A 21,573-nucleotide genomic window follows, 5' to 3' on the forward strand; every position below is an offset into this window, starting at 1 on the left:
AGTCGCACGAACCACTTGACGGTTCGAAACCTCTCATGTGGTAAGCTTAGCAATATAGAATCAACGATGTAACAAGTAAGACTCATTCTCATCGGCAAACCATCCTTATTCACCACCAGTTGGCAGCAGACGATCGAGACGGAAGCAAATTTCTCTTCCCAAACTCTCCTCTCTCACCAAGTTACTGAATACACTTCACCTCTTATCATACGATACCCATACTTGTCCTCTCACCTCGACATACAGCTCTGAAATCAGTGAAAGGTCAGAATTCTTAGAAATTCGGACATGCCCCGCGAAACTTTGACACCACAAGAAGTACGTTCCTACACCTCATAAAACGAGCTCTGACAAGCAGTTTCGTTCTCGTCTCGAAGAATGTTTCACCTCTTCTTCCACTGAAACCATCTGGTTGACACATAAACGATGTAAGTCATAGTTATGATTCTATGTTCTTCTCAAATACTGGAGGAATGGACGAGTGGAATGCTGAGTGTAAGATATTTTCGATTCTATGGATCAAGAAGAGGGTTATGAAGTTTTGTTGAGATGTACCCATGGTCAAACCAAGTTTTCCACACGAGTAAGTCATCTTTTTTGACTTCTAAATCTGTGTTCCTCATCTTCATCTTAGTAGAAAGACATACATCATCCATACTGAACAATTACATCTATTATACATCTGGTTTGAGGTATCTTCTTGAGGGTTTATGCGACTCGGACTTGGCAAGGTACATTCTTGGAAAATTAGACAGAGGATATGTATTGGAAGCAAGTTGATCTTTCAGATACCTCCCTCTTCTCTCCTTTCATTCCTCTCCACATATTCTTCTTTACTTAAATCCTCCATGGCCCCCCGTATGCGAAAACGAGATAAGAAACGAGAGAAAGCTAGAGCCGAAGCGACCGCGAAGAAACGTAGGGAGACATATACCGATGTGATCTTGACTTCTGAGGGGAAGAGAGGTATGGGGAGACGGCAGAGGGTAAGTCGTCATTTTATTCTCAGGTTATCATTCCCTCCGAATCCTTCAATGAGTATGTACCAACGTGGAGGATAAGGAATCGGATACTGCGGTCGTGGGCCCACCGGATGATTTGATGGCCCCGATGCTAAAAGACGTGGCGTCTCTGGAAAGATAACATCAAAAATGGTCCTTGGACTAGTCATGGAGTAAAAAGACAGTGTCCGAATGGGCTGGTTGTAGAGGATATGGAACAAGGGGAAGAGGTGGAAAAGGATTTTCTGACCCACAGCAACGCAAAGTTCTCGCGCAGAAGAAGAAAGAAGCAGAGAGAGAACGATTAGAATCACTTCCATCAAAAGATCATTCTTGAACAAATCCGCATGCATCTAATCTACCTAACAGAGGGGCAATACAACGAATCAGAACCGAAAACAGAATAACAGAATTGAACGATTGAATCTGAAAAGAACATCTTGTACACAGCCATAGGATAGAGCATGACAACAGACCTCGGCCGGCGGGGGCTGGAGGGGGTTTATGGAAACAACAGTACAGAGCATGGCAGAATTGATTCGAAGTGAAATTGGTGATATGTTGATATGTCGATGGATGGACGGATAGACGGTGAGCGATGTGTGAGGGAATACGATTTGTTACAAAGATAACAGGGAGGGAACCTGGCGGAGTGGTCGTTACGTACATGTGGGAGAGGGTGATGATGATGGAATGAGATGAAGCGAGGCGAATCGAATTGGCTGAAGATATGTGCAGGGCAAGCCAAAGTTCGAAAAAATGAGCTGACGCGATCGTGTCTCGCCAGTGAGATTGAAGACTCCTAATTTGAAGTAGAAAAGTCCAGAAGAAATAGAGTGTTACTGCACAGACGATTGGATGACCGTAAAACGGTAGGATTGAATGACTCGAGCGTTCATCTCGCTTCAGCCATCTTCTTCCGAAGTGTTTCTAGACGAAGCTTGATTGGATAGATGACTAGCTATCAGCTGTGCTACGCACTCGACGAATGTAGTGGATGACTCACGTTTCTCGATACCTAATTTATCTTCATCCCGAATCTTGCCAGGATCATACATGACATCATCCAACAGAGCTTGCAAGAGCCAGAGCGATGTTTCGTAACCCACTTCGGCCGCGGAGTATTCTCCTTGCATCTCTGCTATTGCAGCGACGCGGGACTGCACGTCAATCACTGGACAAACCATCGCATCACGCGGCTGACTGATAGATTTGGAGTCGAAGCGAATACATTGAAACGAGTGATGGGTGGAAAGAGAGGAAAATGCTCACCACCTCTCGGGCTTTGTCGTGTACCAGTCGATCGATGTATGGTAGGTCCTCTGCGCAACGCGCTTTGGCCCATTCGGCTTTCTCGAAACATTCGTTAAACCGGGTACGAAGCCATTGAACCACTATTGATCAGCCACTTTTCAAATGATGCCAATGCCCAAGTGAACAGGCTTCCCGATATTATCCTGGCATCTCCTTGGAGAGAAGACAAATCAGAGTAGGATACGGAAACACTTACTCTCGTTGAGCTCAACACTAGCAGTGTAATTTCCATATGCACTGGCCCGAGACTCCCAATAAGCTTGTATCTCATTGGTCCCTTTGACAATGAACGCCAGAGCTTTGCAGTACAAGACCACAGCATCTCCTGCTGCTGCTTCTTGCTGACGCAACATCATAACCTCGGATCCTAGACTACTAGAGCTCGACTTTCGCCTCGGTGAAGCGGCAAATGGGGGAGTACTAACTTGCATGAATGGTCCTGAGGTGATCGTACCAGCGCCTACTGGAGTGGGAGTCGCAGGTCTTGCTAGTTGTTGCCACATGACTAGTCGAGCATCTGCAAGTTCGAACAGAGCATATGCCTTGCGAGCCACTCCCTCTGCGGATCGAAGCACGGCGTCCTCTGCAGCGTCGATGTCCCCGGATACACGAACGATATTGGGACGACGTCTGGAAGCAGCGCGAGCGATCACGGTCGCGGCTGTATTGGCACCCGTACCAATGAGTCGGATGGCGGTGTTGGTCAGTGCGCGAGCTAGAGCGCCGGTTTGTAAAGAGCCAGGAGAGGTAGAGAATCTGTGACTGACTTCAGCGGCGTAGGCCTGTAATGGCGGTGGGAGGATGTTCAGAGCGTGCGGAATGGAGGAAGGACGGCTTAGAGCTGAAGACGAAGATTTGCGCGCTGCAGTCGGGAGGCTGGTTCCTGGGCGAATAGCGAATGGCGGAGTACCCTCAAGGGCGAATGGGGGTGAGTAAGACATTGGCGCAAGGGTATTTGGGGTGGTGGGGCTCGAGCTTGATGGCTTGAAGGCGGAGATGGGACGCGTCACGACACTTGTTCTGGAACTGGGCCGGCGGGTTATAGCAGTGAAGCTCGGCTTTTTGACCACTTGGTCTAATTCTGAGAGGGTCAGCAACCGTCCGAGCAGGCAATGAGATGACCAACCATCGGCCAATGCATTGATTTCCACCGTTTGCTTCTCAACAACGACATAATCTTTATCGACAGAGTCCTCCATGTCCAACTCTTCTTTTCCAGTCGTATGCCGAGGTCTAGTTGCCACGGTCATCGCCTGTGTTCCTGCTCCAGAAATACGCGCTTGACGGGCAAAAACGCCACCGGTAAGAGTGGCTGACGTCGGGGTGACGAGCGGAGGTTCTTCGACACTACCAGCGTCACGAATCGACGGTCGCCGAGAGATCGATGATATCGGACGAGGATCAGCTCTGACAGTCGTTGTCGAGGATGCTGCAGGGGGTTTGATCGTACTGACCTCTGGAGTGGGTACCTCATCGCTCAGGTAGTATTTGGGCTCTGTTCTTCGAATGGGGCGGAAGCTTTGACATGGTTGCATAGTCGAGGGCGAAGCTTCAACAGGTGATGTAGTCAGATTCTGACCGGGGACGACTGCGGGTTGAAGTCCTAGCGCTTCCTCGCTGAAAAGCTGTTGAGGTCCGATAAAAGGTTTGGATCCCTCTTGCGACCTCTCGCCACTGTCTGCCATTTCTCTGATCCTTGAACCACTCGATTCAGACTCGAAATTGACCGCTGAGCTGTCGGTTGAGGCGTCAAAACTCATTGTCTCTTCTTCATTGTCCGTCATATACCCTTCCCAAACACTGCAAGCGAAAAAGTCGTCAAAGCTCATCCTCTCGACGGGATTGCGTTTGAGTAGTTGACGTATGAGTGATTTGATGTCGTCCGACACGGGAAGACCACCAGGGGGGAGTGAATCGGTGTCTCCAGTCAGGTTCCGAGCTTCGTCCGGGAATCTAATGCGATCATTTCCCTGCTCAACTTTCTTTAGAAGCTCCCCATAATTGACAGCTTTGAAAGGTGGCCGGCCCACACAAACTTCGTACAAGATGGCACCGACAGACCACAGATCGGCTTTGGCATCGTATTTCTCATAACGAAGGATTTCAGGAGCCATATACAGGCTGGAATTTTAGCAAATGACCAACTGAGGGGAATGAGGTAACTCACGGTGACCCACATAAAGTGTCAGCCATGGTGGCGGCAGGAAGAAATCGTGCGAAGCCAAAGTCTGCCACCTTAAGGACTGGTACGCCATACGGATGACCTTCAGCTAAATCAGCTGCAGAGGCAGGAGCTAGGAGCAAGTTCTGATTTCGTCAGCGCTATGATTTGCTCACTTGCCAGCCTTAGTGACTTACTTGGGGCTTAAGATCTCGATGGATCAAGTGATGTTGACGAAGGAATTTGAGTGCCTGAGCTACGTGACGTCAGCCTTGCCGTGCCAGGCCAGAGTCTACTTACCTATCTGCCCAGCAAAAGATCGTGTTATCCGTTCGTCAAGGGCACCGGTCGGAGGATGAGGCCAAAAGATTTTGCCATCTTCGCTGGCGTTCGCCGTCGGTAACCAGCTGCCTGGTCGAGGGACAAAGTCTAGAGTAGGAATTCGACCCCTCTTCTTTAGATACAGGGAGAGATCTGAACCCGTGCAATACTCCATGACAAGATAGACGTGCGTGTCACTCTTCTGATTCTATCAGCTCGTCAGCTTAACCGACTTCATACAACCACCTGAATATACAAGGGAGGTAGAGTGGTTGATTGGCTTACGTAGCAATCTTCTAGAGCGACGATGTTCCTATGATGAAGCATTTTCAGGATATTGATCTCGCTCATGAGATTGTCAGTCAGCTTGGGGCTGTGGAGTTTCTGTCTATCGACAGCCTTGATGGCAAATGGCTGCTTGGTTTTCTGAAGACCGGTCAGCTTTTAGTTTGACAGGCAGATGAAAGACCTGCCATGTGATACCCCTTGTAGACAGTCGCGAAGCTACCTTTTCCGATCTCCGCGCCGATGTGATACTCGCCTACCTTATCCTTGAAGTGACGGTGGTGGTGATGATGGCGTTCCTTGTCACCTCTATCTCTGTCCTTGGAGGACCCGCCCCGCGCTTGCGTATCTGGCGGCATGATGGGTGAATTGGAGGGATAAGTGAGAGATCTGACCTGGAATGGTGCGGTCTCGGAAGGCCGGAAGGCCTCACGGCCCCTGAGTAAATGCTATGAGTAGATGGTGACGGAGGCGAGGATGGTCAGGCGATGGAGTGAAGAGTGAAGAATAAGAAAAGAGATGAACGAGGGAAGGAGGGCCCGTCCTTCTCTTTCCGTTGTGACCAACGAGAAAGCGGTTGGTTGGCTCGTTGGAGTGGGGGCCCCCTTTGGGTCGAGCCACCCTAAGATGACTGGAGAAGAAGGGGTGGTCGTACTTGGTGTTGATGGGCGAAGCCGCTCAAAGGAGAGCCCGTCGAGCCGTCGATCTGCACCTCTGCGTTGATCCGATGTACAGTTCGTACAGGTGGTAGATAACACTTGAAGTGAAGAATGGAAGGGAAGGATAAAAGATGCAAGTAAGGGACAAGGGGGACGTAAAGGTGAGGATGGTGGCGCAATCGATAGTGACCGGTCTGGTATTTCTTATGTGATGCGCTGCGGTCACAAGCAGGAAATCCACCGATCACGGGCTGATGGAAGGGAAGATGGGGAAAGATCTAAGAAAAGGAAGATGTGAGACGTAAAGAGATGGGGTAGATGTGGAGGAGAAGGAGGTGCGGTGTTGATGGTTGTGAAGGGATAAGGTACAGTAGTGGGTCACGGGTCGATCGAATAATGAATTGCAATCGCTCACTATTGTATCACACTGCGACTTTATCTAGAAGGGTGGCGAGAGCGGCGATGCGTACTTTACCGCCGTCGCAGTTGTGCCGATTGTTTGATGACTGAGACGACGATGTTTATACACAGATATCAAAAGATGGAAGAGATAGAATGTGCTGTACGACGTAGAGATTTTTGCCGTGGCGGTGGGGGGATAAGGTAGTCGCCGTTTTGAGCCAGATTACTACTGGGATCGACCAGGGATTACGTCGCTTTGACGCGACGCCTATTAAGAGTTTTAGGTTGACTTTGACCCGAGATGGCGCTATCGGACCAAATCGCACTTGGTACAATGCTACAAGTACAAGAGCGAGTGCTACTTATCGAATTGGAAAGATAGACCGTCTTTGACGCGTTGTCACACCATTCTTTATGCATCTCAAGTTTCTTTTCCCAAGGGCGGACAACGTTCTGATACGCGTGCAACGGAGGTATAAGGGGGTCGTGTGTGTGTGTGTATACTCTCAGATCTTTTTCAGACCGGATCAAGAGATCAATCATCTCTCAGGATTCAGGCTGACCAAGACACAAGACAAAGACCAAAGAAGCCCAGTATGGTCCGAGCTTATTAGGGAGTTTACTAGGATAGAGTAAGCATGAATGCGCTATGATTGTGCGGTTGAGAGGTAGGTGGTGGCAGTGGCAGCCGGCAGGCATCTGCATCCGAGCGAGTTGGGAAGGGGTGAATCGAGTGCAGTGCATGGATTCTGACTCTTCCTTTTCTTCTATTCCGATCGATGACTGATAGGGTTTGTCCGGACATTGATAGCATTCTATCGATCTATCGTTTCATCCCATGCAAAAAGCGCTTTCAATGACTTTGTATGGGCCACACATGGCAATGCACAATGACCGGTTATAGGTCAAGTTTTTCTCTGGGCGCGCCAGCTGGATGATGACGCCGTTTGTCCGTCCTTTCCCACCACCACCACTCTCTTCATCCTGCTTCTCTAACCTGTCTTGTCAACAACATCAACGATCAAAGAGTCGTCGTTGACAGCCATGACTAGACACTTGGCCACTCTGGCCCTAATCCTCCTTCATACACTCTCAATTCCCACCCATGCATCTCCTCTCTCCATCTTCCCAACCCCCATCGATGGTCTCCCAGTTCGACATCCTTTCATCGACACTCATAGACCTGTCTCACTCTACCAATGGGTATCTTTACGCTTGCTACGTAAACTTGAACAACGACAAGAGTCTAATGGAGGATGGATGACACGTTGGTTATCCATCGGTGGTGAAGGTGCCATATCAATCTATGTCAGTCTCAAATTCCTCTTTCTCTTTTCGATTCCACTGATTATCAAGATGGATCATGAGAACCTAACATTACCACACCGACCTTCGGCATTCCCTTCTCATCTCGTGCCACCTACCACGTTACCACTCTCTGGTATTTTAGAAGCATTCGACTCCTTCCCAGATCCACGTCCCGGTCCTCCGGAGATAGATACATCATCACATACATTCAAATCACAAGATCCAGGATTGGCTTGCGTCTCGCCGATATGGCCTCCTATCAGATTTGAGAAGCCTAAAAAACCCTTCAAAGTTGCATTTGTGGAAAGGGGAGGATGCGATTTCGCCACCAAAGTAAGAGCGGCACAGGAGAGGGGTGCGGCGGGTGTAGTTGTAGGAGATTCAGTGGCTAGATTAGGGGAGACCGATGAGGAGGGTAGGATGAGAGAGAATTTGATCACAATGTTTTCACCAGGTATGTTCATCTTTTCCTTCCACAACTTATACCTTAGAAATTGATTATATTAGAAGATACTATGGGAATTTACATTCCTTCGGTTTTTGTTAGCCGAGCGAGCTTTCTCCTATTCCGGGATTTACTGTCAAATGGGACCAACTCGGGTCGGTCAGAGGGTAAGGGTTTATGGATTGAGATAAGCGAAGGTTCAGACGAGGGAAGGTGAGTCCAAATTTTGACTTCAACACGAATAATTTGGCTGATCGCGAAAGCGCTCTGAGCAGTCTACTCTCCTTTGCACTTTTACTCCCCTCAACTTTCCTACTCATTACTATCGCCATTCACCGTGTACGTGTCGCACGTCAACGTGAAGCTGATCGTGCTCCTCCTTTACTCGTCTTATCTCTTCCTGAACGTATTTGGTCACCTGATATCGTATGGGAAAAAGATTCATCATCATCATCTTCACCTTCATCTCCACTTTCACCAATTCAACATCCCTTAATTCCCTCATCATCACCTTCCTCAACTAATCCTGATCTCTCTCCTCCGGTTCGTATTTTATCCGCGGACGAATCACCCTTGCAGAATCACAATATAGAGATGGAGGATCAAGTTGGACCATTAGATATGCAACCGTCTACTTCTAAACCAGGTCGAAAACATCGACATAAAAGTCATGCAAAGAAATATTTTTCAAAAGATGAATGTGCTATTTGTATGGATCAATTTGAAAAAGGAGATGTGGTTAGGATTTTACCTTGTGGACATGTGTTTCATAAGAATGAATGTGATGAATGGTTACTCAAATGGAGAAAGCTGGTACGTCCTCTTTCGTCTCTCGGGCCTCTCTCTGAATTCTTCCTTTACTATGTCGTCTCTCTACGTCTGCCTCATCTCGCACCTGACCAGACGCACGATCGTTGCTCCCTCCAATTGTGTGTTTATGCTTCTATTTAGGCTTCGTCATGGACATGAAGTCTTAGGTAAACTGACTCTCAGTGCCCAACCTGCAGAGCAGACGTCACCATACCTCCTGGATCCGAAATGCAAGGAAGTCGTCTCACCCCCGTCTCTACCGATCCCAATTTCGATCCCATCCTCGAACGTCCTACCCTCTTATCCCGTCTTACATCTCTTCGAACCCAAGCATGGCGTTCTATATCCCGTCTCAGGCGTGGAAACGGAACAGACGAAACCACCCCTTTGTTTCGTGATTCGGATGGTGAAGAGAGAAGGTCAAGAAGGTCAGATGTGACGGATAGTACTATACGTCCTTCTAGAAGACAAGAAGCGACAGTTTAGGTTTCGTGTGTTCAAGCTGCTCGTCGAATGTCAAGCACAACAATTCCTCATCTTTACCTAAAATTCTTCATCACTCTACTTTCCATTCTTGTTCCTTTTTACGGTTCTTTCAATTCATCGACATCTTCCGGAAACATAGTCACAAAGTCATAAAGTCGACGAAGTGAGGTTTTGGTTTGCAAATATCACTTTGTCTCTGACGGATCAAAACTTGTTGTGTACATGACGATAGGGCCTGTGTTGGTTGTATACATGATGAAATCTTTGTATGTATGTTCACGTCCTGCAGCTGCATATCATTATATACAAAACGTCTTCGTTTCATCTCATCCGTGATCAAATTGATCTTAAGGAGTATCAACGACATCCCAATCAGTGACTAGGTATTCATCCAATCCGTCGAGCTGTCGTTAGCCATCCAACTCATTATTCTGTTCATTGCCCTCCATCTGAACTGTGACCCATCGTGTCGACTATCATCCATATGTATAGTACGACCCATCATGTTGACAATAGTGCATGTATCCGTCTTTGTCGAGACGAAGACGGATACCCAGAAAAAAGATGAACACTCACTTCATTCATATCTTCTTCTGAAAGTGAAAAATCAAAGATTTCAGAATTTGCTTGAATTCTTTCTTTCGATACGGATTTAGGTATAACCACATGATTCTATATTATCTCAGTTTTGTTGTTCAACCATTTGTCTACCCTTGGGAAAATTTAACTGACATGTTGTATCCCCCAACGAAGTAATATTTGAGCAGGTGATTTATCATGTTTCTTGGAAATTTTAATCACGGAAGGATGTGAGAATTTATATCCTCTTGCTAAAGGTGCCCAAGCCTGTATATAAGCTCAACTCTTCGTTCACACCTTGAACCAGAATTCCAGTGTAGATCATTCGGAAAAGAACGAGTCCAGTACACTTTTAGTATGCGACTTGCAACTGAAAGAATGTCGAAGTGAAAGAGTAACTTGCGACGGGAAGCATCTCTAAGTGAAAGAGTGACAGAGCGAGACAGAGTAGGGCAAGGATTTGAACGATGAATATGAAGAGTATGAATTGGAGGAATTAGTTTACCTCAAGTACGATCCCATTCGCTTCACAGATCTTGACTATATCGGGATGTCGCATGAATGGATGTAAATCAATTTGGTTGATAGTTGGTAAAGGAACATTTTGGTCGATAATTTCTTGTATATGTCTAACACCGAAATTTGATACCTATCATCAATTTCCATCTATACATACTGAATCATTGATCAGCCCTCTCGCGATGTTGATGTTTCGACACACTCCAAGGAGAATGGATATGAAAAGAATGAAGTGACTTGAATACATTCACAAATCAAGAATCTCCAACGAGTATTCATTTTCGATCCAGTCGACGAGTATTGATTGAGGACAGACGGATGAAAAGTGAATTATAAAGTGGTATATGTAATGTGTCTTTTGTTTGGAAAGGGAGGGAGAAAGAGAGATGTTTTGATAACTCACACCTATACTTCTCACCAAGCCCTCTTTCTGAGCATCGATCAAAGCTGACCAAATTTCTTTCCTCACGGACGGACCACCGATGGGTGAATGCATAAGATATAAATCGAAATAATCCAGATTAGATCTTTTCAGAGATGCTCGAAGATCTTTCAAGGCGGAAGAGTAAGTACGATTATTTTTCAATTTAGAAGTTATAAAGATTTCTTCTCTTGATATTCCTGATTTCTCTGGTTGATCAGTTCAATATCCATTCCTTGATACTATCGAATAGTCATCAAGATGGTCTTGCTACTTCTCGAAAAGAATTCGAGATTTATGCGACACTAAGGCACTAGAGCACCTCAGGTGATAGTAGAAAGCCCCTGTGAAGTAGCGAGACAAGGGAGCCAAGAAGGAAGGGAAGGATGTCCAATGATAGGGAAGAAGAAACGAAACTCACTGCAAAAAGCAGCTACGGCTTTCCCCACAGACACTTCATTTTCATACCTTCTTCATCAGTCTTTGATATATAGTCAGGTTGGACGGGAGCCTACCATTCAGCCGTATCTATATGTCTATATCCCATCTCTAATGCCCAAAGACAAGCATCATAAGTCTCCTGATCGGACATTTCGTACACCCCCAGACCAAATATGGGTATGGACCTTCCGTCCAACATCTGGTCCATCAGTTTATCGAGTTATCACGATTATAGGGGATGGCGAACCTTGATTGTGGATGTGAGAGTGAAGTCCGGCATTATAGATAGATACTTATCGTCGTATGATCAGGCTGGATATGTCAGAGTTCGAGTTCTAGTCAGGTATGTATGCTGATGTGGTTGATGGATAGAGCGTTCATTCCGTCGAATGCGGGTCGGGGGACACGAATGTGGGGCTCCATATGAAGTTTCGTCGCCCCCCACATCCCGGCTCGTTGTCACAGCAACCGTATTCTTGAGAGGTCCGACAAGCCCACGGACGCAGTCAGATACTGGATAGAGAGAGAGCGTGAGCAAGGGGAAATACGGAAGCATGACCATCATGGACGACTCCCCAGGTCCATCCAACAAGCCACTCAACGCTTTCGTTTCCTTCCCCTCTCCCTACACTCAAACACTCATCATCAAAGCTCTCGTCGCTCTGATCCCATCTCTCAAACTATCTCTGGTTCCTCCTGACGAAGACGACCCGCCAGAGCTTCAATGGTGAGTCAACCCCCTCGTACCATTGCCTTCCGGATCGCAACTAGTCACGCAATATCGTTTTAATGGCCGTACTTGGCTGTCCTGACTCCCTTGAACAGAAAGCTAAGTACCTTAGGGCAGATTATGACCTACTCTCTTTTACCACCCCTCATTCTCACCCGAGAACACACCTCATATCCTCCTACATCTACCGCAAGGCTCTTATAAGGAAACATCAACTTCACAAGACGATCGAAGAATATCTCGTGAAATGTCGATATCGAGGGCGGAGGAGCGTGTTGGAGGATGCGACACCTAGAGGTTGGGTGGCGGAGTTACAGTTCGCCGATGAGCTGGATGAGATGTTGGTGGATGAATTAGGGGAGTTGAGAGAGGAAATGGAGAAGAATTGTGTTTCAGAGGGAGTAGAGAAGAAGTGAGTGGTCCTTCTGCTCCCACAAGACCCTCAACCGATTGCCTATAAATAGAGCGAAAGCCAATTGAAGGAGTTGGCATGATATATGAGCCGAGGGAGAAGAACAGACACTGATGACAGATGGTGGATCTTGAAACCTGGATTCGCGGATCGTGCACAGGGAATCAGGTTATTTTCGACGGAAGAGGAATTGTGAGTATACTCGACTCCTCGCTTTGAGTTGAGCTCATACTCAGACGTGCTATCTTTGAAGGTTTCGAGGATGACGAGACTGAGAGTGATCTTGATGAGGATGGGGATGGTGTGGAAGACGAAGAACTGGATCGGCTGGCAGCTAAGATAGCTGAAACTCAAATAGAGGAAGAAGCTACAGGTACAGGTGTATCAACCTCCCAATTAAGGCATTTCGTCATTCAGGTGAGCTCGTTTCTCGTAGCAGGAGGAAAATGTTGAAAGTGAATTAGGAATACATCCCTGATCCCATCTTGTTCGATATCTCTCAACTGGCTCATCAACCACTGTCGTCCGATGCTGTAGGGCACAAGGTGAGTTGCTTGCGCATATGGTATACGTTACCAGTTAATGATAGTTTCACCTCCGAGCATATGTCCTCGTAACAGGTAGCTATACCGTCCATCTATCTCGCACTATGCTAGCGCTATTCTCTGGTTCTCCATACACCCTACCTTCATCCAGGCAAGGGCAAGAACTAGACTTGAGGCCTCATCTAACGAACACATGTCTTCAAGTATGTTCCCAACTTCTCTTCGAAAAACATTGCCTTTGCTGATATCAGACTGACGCTTGGGGGGCTCCTGCTCCTCCTGAAGAGCTGGTCAAGCTCTTCTGGGAATTGGAAGGTCTGGATGCCCTGTCATATGACTCGAAGTACCGGTCCAGAGGCAGGATCACACAATCTTGGTTGGAAGATACATTCTGCCAAGTGGGGGAGGTCATTGGGGAGAGCGTCAAAGCCGGGGCAGAATGCGGATCTTTCGGCTTACAGTTGATACCGAACGCTTTCGAGGTATGTTCTTTTCTCGCCCTCGCCCACACCCACACGCCCCGACGGTCTGTGTACACTTGCGAAAGATAGTCCTATTGCCCCACTCTTGGAGGCACTCAGGCGGTATGCTTTTGATACCCCACCTTGCAAATGGTTGATGATGGGAAATTAGCTGAGCATCAGATCTTCGGTGTGGATCTTCTAATGTCGTTTCCCCACTCCGATAACGGAGACTTGCCGATTCCCCGGATTACGCTTCTGGAATACAACGCCTCACCCGATTTCCACCAAACCGGACAGAGACTTCAACCTTTGTTGGGGGATATGTTCAAGGGGGTGGTGAAGATCAGTGTCGCACCGTTCTTCAATTTGCGAATTGATGATGCCGACGAAGACCAAGGTGCATGGACAGTGGGAGAAGAGAAGTGGGGTTGGCGATTGGTTGGGAAAGGGGAAATCCGAGGGGGCCCATAGCGCTATGACGGCCATAACTTGACTTGTAGCAGAAGCAGGTGACTGACCGGCGGCCGGCGGCTGTGAAAAGAGTCTTGGCGTTTCCGATCTCGGAGGCGGATAGGCGGCGATGTCCGTCGATGCCACGCATGCGGTGCGGATCACACACAACCATCGTCATCACAACTCCTCTCTCTCTCTTCAACCTTTTCACCCAGGTGCAAACTCTGTGTTCGTTCACCTTTATACTATCACATCACTCATTTCACCACTCTAAATTACGCCTCACAGCACTCTTTATCTACTCTTCCACCTTAAATGAACGAAGATAACCCTTCTGAACCTCCACCGCCCAATATACGACCCTTCGGTCGTTCCAAGTATCATGTTAACACCGTAAGCCATCACAGAGCTTCACTACCTTCAAAGTCTGTCGAAAACCTCGACACTTCTCACCAGCCTAAGACATCACTGAAGGGTGTCACTACATCCATCAATCACACCAGAACATTCTTCACTCCCTTCCTTTGTCTTGTGATCTTTCTAGCCTTCGCCCCACCTGCCGCCGCTCATCATGTCGACTTCAACGTCGATCCCTTCACTTCTCCCCCAGACATCAATAGCAATCTACGACATACGCCCATTCTATCCGCCATAGGTTTTCTGTTCAAGTATGCCTTCAATACCATACAAAATGTGACAGGGCACGATCTTGCCTCCAATATGGTGATGGTGAAGCGGAAGCTCGACACTACGGGTATCGTAGAGGCCTGTATGATTCCCGTACTCGTCGCTCTGTCTGGTGTATTTGCTGGATTGACTCTTGGGTGAGTTTATCAATCCGCGAGGCTGCTTGAGTAATTGACTGATGTCAAAGGTACTTCTCGGTCGACCCAACTCAATTGCAAGTATTGAGCATCAGTGGGACGCCCAAACAACAAGATTATGCCAAACGTATTCTACCTGTCCGGTGAGTCGTCTGCAGGAGCCACCACGGAGTTAGCTGATTCGTTCAGAAAGGACTCTCATTTGTTGCTCACGACGCTCATCTTGGGCAATATGATCGTCAATGAGGCCCTACCGGTGGTCATGGATGGTGTCATTGGAGGCGGAATCGCCGCCGTAGCACTCAGTACCGTCCTTGTCGTCATGTGAGTACTGCCAAATGGAATCAGACTTTACAGCTGACGTTGGAGCTTCGCTGAGATCATCCCGCAATCTATCTGTTCCCGCTTCGGTCTTCTTATCGGAGCCAGGATGGCCTGGCCTGTCCGTATCCTCATGTGGATCGCCTTCCCCATCGCATGGCCCGTGGCGAAGCTGCTCGAATTTATTCTCGGCGCACATCACGGTATCATCTACCGCCGCTCTGAACTTCGTGAGCTCATCAAGATTCACGCTGCGGGAGGAGCTGGTGGCGGTGATCTCGATTTAGATACTGTCACCATGGCGCAAGGTGCTCTTGATCTCGCCCAGAAGACAGTGAAGGAGGCCATGACTCCCATCGACAGGGTGTTCATGTTACCAGTCGAAGCCAAACTAGACTACGAAACACTCGGACACGTGGTCCGTTCAGGTCACTCTCGTATTCCAGTATATCAAATGGTCGAAGTTCCCGATATCAACCTCTCTGCACCTACCATTGGACCCGCAAAAAAGAAAATGGTCAAAAAAGTCATTGGCAGTTTGTTGGTCAAGAGTTGTGTTCTGCTCGACCCAGAAGACGCTACACCTCTCGCATCGATCCCTATAAACGCCATTCCTTCAGTCCCATACGATGAGCCTTTGACGAACATGCTCAACGTCTTCCAAGAAGGTCGCTCCCACATGGCTATCGTATCACGTCGCGCTCGTCGGGTGGAGAATGAAGAAGATGCAGAGTCGGTCATGACTGCTGCCGCTGGTGGATTGAGACAACGTCTGATGCGCAAAGTCGCCGAAATTTCTCATCATGGAAAAGGAAGTACCACTTCTGATTCGGATAACGGCGACACTAGCGGAAGCGATTCTGATACCGATGTTGAGAAGGCTGAGAAAAAGAAGAGAAAGAAATCTCGAAGTAAATCTCAATCGTCGCCCAAGAGTGAAAAGGGAGAAACACTCAAACCGACCGAGGCGGCACAAGTCAAGGCCGAGGCGGAGAAACGGAAACGCAGTCTTGCCTCGGCCGCCAAACTCACTCAGTTGGAACAAAACGTACCTGCCGACGCTGAGCTTCCTGCTGAAGTAGTCGACAAGTTTTTCGAAGGGTTAGAAGGTCCACCGTTGGGTATCATCACCTTGGAAGATGTGTTGGAGGAGTTGATCGGAGAGGAGATTTACGACGAATATGACGAACATGGTGTTCCTCGTAGTGAAGCTTCCGCTTTCGTACCTCAAGAGGCGATGTTGGCTGCTCGTCAAGCTGCTTTGGAAAGAGATAGGGCTGCGGCTGCTTCCACACCTCTTCCTCCTTCTGCGGATGTGGGTTTGGAGGTTCCTCCTCCTGTACGTCGGGTGGCTCTACCGAAACTCCCGACGATGCCCAAGTTTTCGATGAGCAAACGAGCCATCTCACAACCTGGTCGAGCAAGGAATGCACCAGAACTTACTCAAGCCCAACCTCCACCTTCTACTCAACCTATCGCACAAGCTGCAACGGGTACGACCGAGGCGCCCATCATAGTCGTTGGGTCTGACGATCTGTCCCCTCCTAGGGCTTCATCCGGCATCGACCTATCATCTAGCAATATGTCCGAGAATCCTCTGCCCATATCTGATCCTTCGATCCAATCCAAGCCGCCCAGTCGTAACACTTCTGGTAATGCACTGCACGCCATGATCTCACCCGAATCCACCGCCTCTGCTCCAGCAGCCATAGCCTCGGCCGTTCCTCCCCGTCTTCTCGGCTCCACGGGGACGACTTCAGTCCCGAGTCCAACACCTTCCAAACCAGCTACGGCTTTATCGGAAGCTTTGTTGATGGAACGTTCTCGTCGTCGTCTAGCCACAGGAACCACGACAGGCGGTCAACCGGGAGTGTTACGAGCACCAAGTACGACACCTTCTCAAAGGGTGCCAGGTCCTATGGGATTACAACCACCATCACGTCAACCTACTCCTCCGGCGGGCACTTCGGTTTCTACTATAATCAGTCCTCAACCTAGGAGAGCACCAAAGTTCAAATCTGTCCCGACGCCTTTGCCCGGTACACCAGTGGATGAGGGAATGAAGCAGGACAAGAAGGAAGGTTGAGGGGAGGAAGGGGATATGGTCGTTGTGTATTTACGTGTAATAGTAATGGTTCGAGATTATACGTGGGGTTATGCAGAAATCCGATCATATCATGTGTGACAACTCACGGATACAGTGCTTTGATCATTCCGAATTGCCCTACAAAGAACATACAGTACCAATGGTATTAGCATGGCCATTAGCAGAGTACCTTAGACAGATGCAAAAGTATGTCCGGTGGAAATCGCCACATTGGGAAATCAAGTGGAACATGGCATGATGCGACAACACACTTTCACTCTGCCGTCTTAGCAAATTGACTTTGATTCACCTTTTCCACGGAAACAATGCCAGCTATCGTATCTACAAAACTAAAGTTCAAAGGTGAAAAAGTAAAGAAGAAGAAAAGAACACATCATGAGAGGGACGAAGGTGATGAACTAGCAGCTTTAGCAGCTGGAGATCCTAGAGGTGGGTGATGATGATTCTTTCCTCTCTCGTTCCCATCTGTCCTTATCACTCACTCCCTTTTCTTATATTTCACTCTACGTCCCTCCACTCTTGACGTCTTCTTCTTCTCCCCCTTTCTTCCCTCTCATAACACCTTCTTCCTCAGTTCTTTTCTTTATCAACCACTTTGCCTCTGTCACTTCCTCCCACAAAACATTACTTCATTCGAAGGTCAATAATTCTTCACAACCGGATCCACACCTCTGCCCTCAGATTTGGCGGTACTACAGTTCTCATATACGACTTCTTCTATATCACTGAGCTAGATTGGTAATGAGAAAGTGGTGTATTGATAAAACAGGATGGGTATTTCCAGAGGATATCATGGAGATTTCTGGACCTTCTTTCATACTTTTACCTTCTGATCCACTCACATGTCTTGCTGTAAGTCTTTTCACACCTCATCCTATCTTTTCTTTCTTACCTTCGTATCTGACCACTTGCCGCTTCTCTTCTCTGAGATTTCGCAAAAATCTTTCGTCTCAGCTTCTTCGAATACATACGTCGGCAGACATCACATCATCAAGAGCCCACTATTTCTCTTCTTACTGAACCCATGTTGAGCCTTACCCCACCCCACGTCTTTTCTCTATAATCCAATGATTACTTTGCTCCGAAAGATGATGGGATCTATCTGGTATCTATATTATGAGTTTGTGATATGTTCTTACCCACAGTGGGACCCCCAAAGACAAAAAGTTTACGCCGCACCGATCGATTTACCTGACGCACCTGAAGGAGCGGCCGATTTGACTTCTGCCGAGATACTCGCTGCTGTAGAACCGACTGATGTTAATCATGTTTGGGTCATTTCTCGTTTATCGGGAAGTGAGGGGGTAATTTCTTTGAGAAGTAGTACGTGAGTGGGGACAATTTCTCTCTTTCTTTACAACTCTCTTCTCTGGTATTTCCATTGTATCTCAGAAACCCATGCACCTTCATGTTAATTCAAGCTCAATTACACGTACATTCGTCCTTATCTCCCGCCTGACCCTGATTGACTACACTCCACCCAGACACACAATCTTTTTCAGCTTGATCAAGTAAATGCCATCAGTCTGCGCGGTCGACATGAGACGACAGCCACATGTATAACGTATGTGGAGTAGCACCAAAGACGAGTAGTGAGAGGAAAGGGGTTAAAGGAGAAGAGGGAGTTTCCAAAATGATAGGTGATAGGTGCTAATACTCAGAGGCACTTTCCTCACCGCTACACCTTCCGGCACTTTAACAGCCAACACCCCTTCCCGAGGTCCACTCGAAGCTTTCATACCTTCTCTAAATACCACCCACACCTTCCCCAGTCTCAGTCTTCAAACACATAACGAAAAATACATCTCCGTCTCTTCTGCCTCAGGTTTGGGTAAGAAACCCGAATTGCGTGGTGACGCCGATACTCCAGAAGACGCGCAGTTGCACATTAAATGTCAGAGGGAGTTCGTATTGAAGGCAAAGGTAGCAGCTGCGGAGGCCAAAGGAGAAGGGAGGAGTTCGAAGAGATTGTTAAGTACTGGTCCCGCACCTGGGAGTGTAGAAGATGAAATGAGGAAAAAGTAAGTCGGTTCCACTCAAAATTTTACAATTATCGTCATGTCGCATCAGTGTGCAGTATGGGAGTAGTGGGATGAGTCTGGGCTCATGGATGTTTCGCGAGTTAGACGGACAAATGGGAAGGTGACTAATGCTCAGTCGGGATTATCAAGCTTGGGGAGGAGGGAGACATGTTGTCAGTGATAGAGATAGAAAAGATTTGAAGAAGGCTCGTGAAGAGGGTCGATTAGCGGAAGCCATGCTTGATCGTCGAGCAGCCATGAAAAGGTCAGTCCGAATTGCAGTTAGTTCCATGGACTGAAACTCACGTCCAGTGATCGTTACGCAAAGTAAACCTTTGGTCAACTAAGGATTATACAGTTGGCAGGTAATCAAAGATCATATCGGAAAGATCTCAGTGAATAGCCAATGATGCATATTGTATCTTCTTGCATGACATTCATATCCTATCCACGTTCAAAAAGGAATAACTTTCGGTATATCTATATGAGTATATCCTTTACTTCCTTTTTCGAAATCGGCAATTATATTCCCACCATCATTAACACTTCTTAGAATATATTTATAAATAACCAAACCATCTAATCCAACAGGACCTCTAGCATGAGTTTTACCAGTACTTATACCTACTTCAGTACCTAATCCATATCTTGTCCCATCTGCAAACCTGGTAGAAGCATTGATGAAACAATTCGCAGAATCTAATCCTTTACACCAAATTGACATATTTTCAAAAGATTCAGTTACTATGGAATCTGTATGATGTGAAGAATGTTGGTTTATATGTTGTATAGCTGCATGAATTGAAGGTACGACGGCGATCGCTATTGTTGGACCTAAAAATTCCGTGGTGTAATCTTCTGGAATGGAAGGTTTGATTAATGTAGATGAAGAGGATATTGAAGATAGGGCAGAAAGGGATTGAGGATCACATTTAAGTGTTATGGAATGTGATATGAGTGCTAAAGCTACTTTTGGCCAAATGGTTGAAAGGGATGAGGGATGAAGAAGAAGTGTTTCGGCGGAATTACAAGCTGCCATGTAGTCGATCTGTCACTTAGCAACCATTTTTGTTCCCAGCTCCATTTTCCACGTGCTAACATTTTACAAAGCACAATCCCTCGCTGCCGATATTCTCACAAGGGACAAGCATTCCACCAGTTTCATCATACGTGGAGTGGAGTGACGAGATCAAAGAGTAGGATCATCCTCGAGAAAAATGGATATAGGAAGAGAAAAGTGAAAGGACGAAACACACACACACACACAGAGAGAGAGAGAGAGAGCATGAGAAAAGATGAAGGAGATATAGTAAATTTCCAAACCCACCTTAGACTCTACAACCACCCTGATAGCTTTCTCCTCCACAGCAGTTTCATCCAAATAAACAGCGCAGATCCCATCCGCATGACCCATGACAGGTATCCTAGTACTATTCTTTATACTACTCACCAAAGCATTTCCACCTCGAGGCATGACCAAATCTATATATTTATCTTGAGCTAAAAGAGAAGAAATTTCAGATCGGGTAGAAACGGATTGTACGAATGTAGATGGGATGGAAGTTTTTGATAATGCGGTAGAGATTAAAGATGAGAGTATGGTGGAAGTGTTTAATGATTCTTTACCACCTTTTAAAATAGCTGCGTTGCCTTGGGGTCAGCAAAGTAATCTTTCTAGTGATTTCACATCCTTCTCCATCATGTATGATCGTCTCGTCTCGTTTCATGACGACTTTCAACCACCCTCTCTCTCTTCCTCCTCAAGTGCTTGCGCCTGTACGAACACATAATCATTCCACCAATCTCTGTCTCGAAATGAGTTAAGACAGGGACACGGACAGTATTTAAGGGGCTTAGGATTAGGGAGAGTGGAATTGACCACTTACCAGATTTTATAGCTAAAGCAGCTATATTAACCACCACCTCAGGTCTCGCCTCGAATATAACCAATAATACTCCAATAGGACAAGTAACACGATGAAGTTCTAAACCAGGTCCGAGCTCTTTAGCAAAAGTCACAATACCAGTCGGAGCTGGTAAAGCGGCCACATCGGAAACACCTCGAATCATAGCTTCGTATTTACCCGGACGGGAGAGATCAAGACGGGAGACGAGGGATGAAGATAGTTTTCTTTCTTCCGCCAAAGCTTGAGCGGCCTTTTGTCAGCTCTAAATCTCTCCCGTATTGCATGATTCACGCATTTGCACCATACATCAGACCGGGTTGACCCACTTCAAAGACGGTCAAGTATGGGTAGGATGCGATATGTATTAGATGGTAATATATATCAATGGAGCTCGAAACCCACCTCCATATCTTTCTTATTAGCAGTCAGGACTTCATCCTTGTGTCGAGTCAAAACCTCTTGAATGGCAGTTAAAGCCACATCGCGTTCCTTCTCATCGACAAGTTGAGATTCCTCGAACGCACGTCGAGCGGCTATGGCTATCGTTTCCGCTGTACTAGTCGGGCTGCTGGATGACATGATGGTTGCGATAGGCAGTAGAGAACAAGTTTACAGGTCAGCAATTGCAATAAGTAGT

The 21,573-nt window shown here is 47.1% G+C and overlaps 7 protein-coding genes across 7 annotated transcripts; 4 read left to right on the forward strand and 3 right to left on the reverse strand.

The window, feature by feature from the left end:
* Positions 1-288: 288 nt before the first annotated feature.
* Positions 289-1,338, forward strand: TREMEDRAFT_60368 (uncharacterized protein; the record flags this gene model as incomplete). The annotated part of the gene is made up of 5 exons (XM_007002734.1): positions 289-318; positions 359-428; positions 501-583; positions 789-986; positions 1,258-1,338. The coding sequence occupies 5 exons, from the start codon at positions 289-291 to the stop codon at positions 1,336-1,338; spliced, it is 462 nt and encodes a 153-aa protein (XP_007002796.1).
* A 558-nt stretch (positions 1,339-1,896) lies between these two features.
* Positions 1,897-5,441, reverse strand: TREMEDRAFT_67767 (uncharacterized protein; the record flags this gene model as incomplete). Its single annotated transcript, XM_007002948.1, has 10 exons — positions 1,897-1,958; positions 2,008-2,161; positions 2,274-2,395; positions 2,512-3,396; positions 3,442-4,436; positions 4,483-4,622; positions 4,674-4,732; positions 4,777-4,999; positions 5,083-5,223; positions 5,271-5,441. 10 exons carry the CDS (start codon positions 5,439-5,441, stop codon positions 1,897-1,899), a joined length of 2,952 nt encoding a protein of 983 aa, XP_007003010.1.
* A 1,710-nt stretch (positions 5,442-7,151) lies between these two features.
* Positions 7,152-9,484, forward strand: TREMEDRAFT_73304 (uncharacterized protein). The gene is made up of 5 exons (XM_007003067.1): positions 7,152-7,451; positions 7,500-7,905; positions 7,959-8,109; positions 8,160-8,709; positions 8,890-9,484. Exons 1-5 carry the CDS (start codon positions 7,188-7,190, stop codon positions 9,190-9,192), a joined length of 1,674 nt encoding a protein of 557 aa, XP_007003129.1. The 5' UTR covers positions 7,152-7,187; the 3' UTR covers positions 9,193-9,484.
* TREMEDRAFT_37815 (uncharacterized protein) lies at positions 9,481-11,524 on the reverse strand. Its single transcript, XM_007002432.1, has 8 exons — positions 11,400-11,524; positions 11,227-11,351; positions 11,133-11,179; positions 10,694-10,920; positions 10,277-10,420; positions 9,925-10,038; positions 9,769-9,864; positions 9,481-9,596 (listed from the first exon to the last, which is right to left on the reverse strand). Exons 1-8 carry the CDS (start codon positions 11,430-11,432, stop codon positions 9,540-9,542), a joined length of 843 nt encoding a protein of 280 aa, XP_007002494.1. The 5' UTR covers positions 11,433-11,524; the 3' UTR covers positions 9,481-9,539.
* A 111-nt stretch (positions 11,525-11,635) lies between these two features.
* Positions 11,636-14,896, forward strand: TREMEDRAFT_42822 (uncharacterized protein). Its single transcript, XM_007002496.1, has 10 exons — positions 11,636-11,879; positions 11,995-12,294; positions 12,415-12,486; positions 12,531-12,711; positions 12,759-12,839; positions 12,884-13,042; positions 13,091-13,321; positions 13,484-14,580; positions 14,631-14,723; positions 14,770-14,896. The coding sequence occupies exons 1-8, from the start codon at positions 11,707-11,709 to the stop codon at positions 13,772-13,774; spliced, it is 1,488 nt and encodes a 495-aa protein (XP_007002558.1). The 5' UTR covers positions 11,636-11,706; the 3' UTR covers positions 13,775-14,580; positions 14,631-14,723; positions 14,770-14,896.
* Positions 14,897-17,313: 2,417 nt separating this feature from the next.
* TREMEDRAFT_71166 (uncharacterized protein) lies at positions 17,314-19,360 on the forward strand (the record flags this gene model as incomplete). Its single annotated transcript, XM_007003025.1, has 6 exons — positions 17,314-17,437; positions 17,778-17,860; positions 18,154-18,335; positions 18,670-19,029; positions 19,166-19,294; positions 19,342-19,360. The coding sequence occupies 6 exons, from the start codon at positions 17,314-17,316 to the stop codon at positions 19,358-19,360; spliced, it is 897 nt and encodes a 298-aa protein (XP_007003087.1).
* An 82-nt stretch (positions 19,361-19,442) lies between these two features.
* On the reverse strand, positions 19,443-21,515 carry TREMEDRAFT_42828 (uncharacterized protein; the record flags this gene model as incomplete). Its single annotated transcript, XM_007002497.1, has 4 exons — positions 19,443-20,077; positions 20,357-20,679; positions 20,916-21,186; positions 21,339-21,515. The coding sequence occupies 4 exons, from the start codon at positions 21,513-21,515 to the stop codon at positions 19,484-19,486; spliced, it is 1,365 nt and encodes a 454-aa protein (XP_007002559.1). The 3' UTR covers positions 19,443-19,483.
* Positions 21,516-21,573: the final 58 nt, after the last annotated feature.

This window comes from Tremella mesenterica (assembly GCF_000271645.1).
Source record: "Tremella mesenterica DSM 1558 unplaced genomic scaffold TREMEscaffold_2, whole genome shotgun sequence".
NCBI classification, from domain to species: Eukaryota; Fungi; Basidiomycota; class Tremellomycetes; order Tremellales; family Tremellaceae; genus Tremella; species Tremella mesenterica.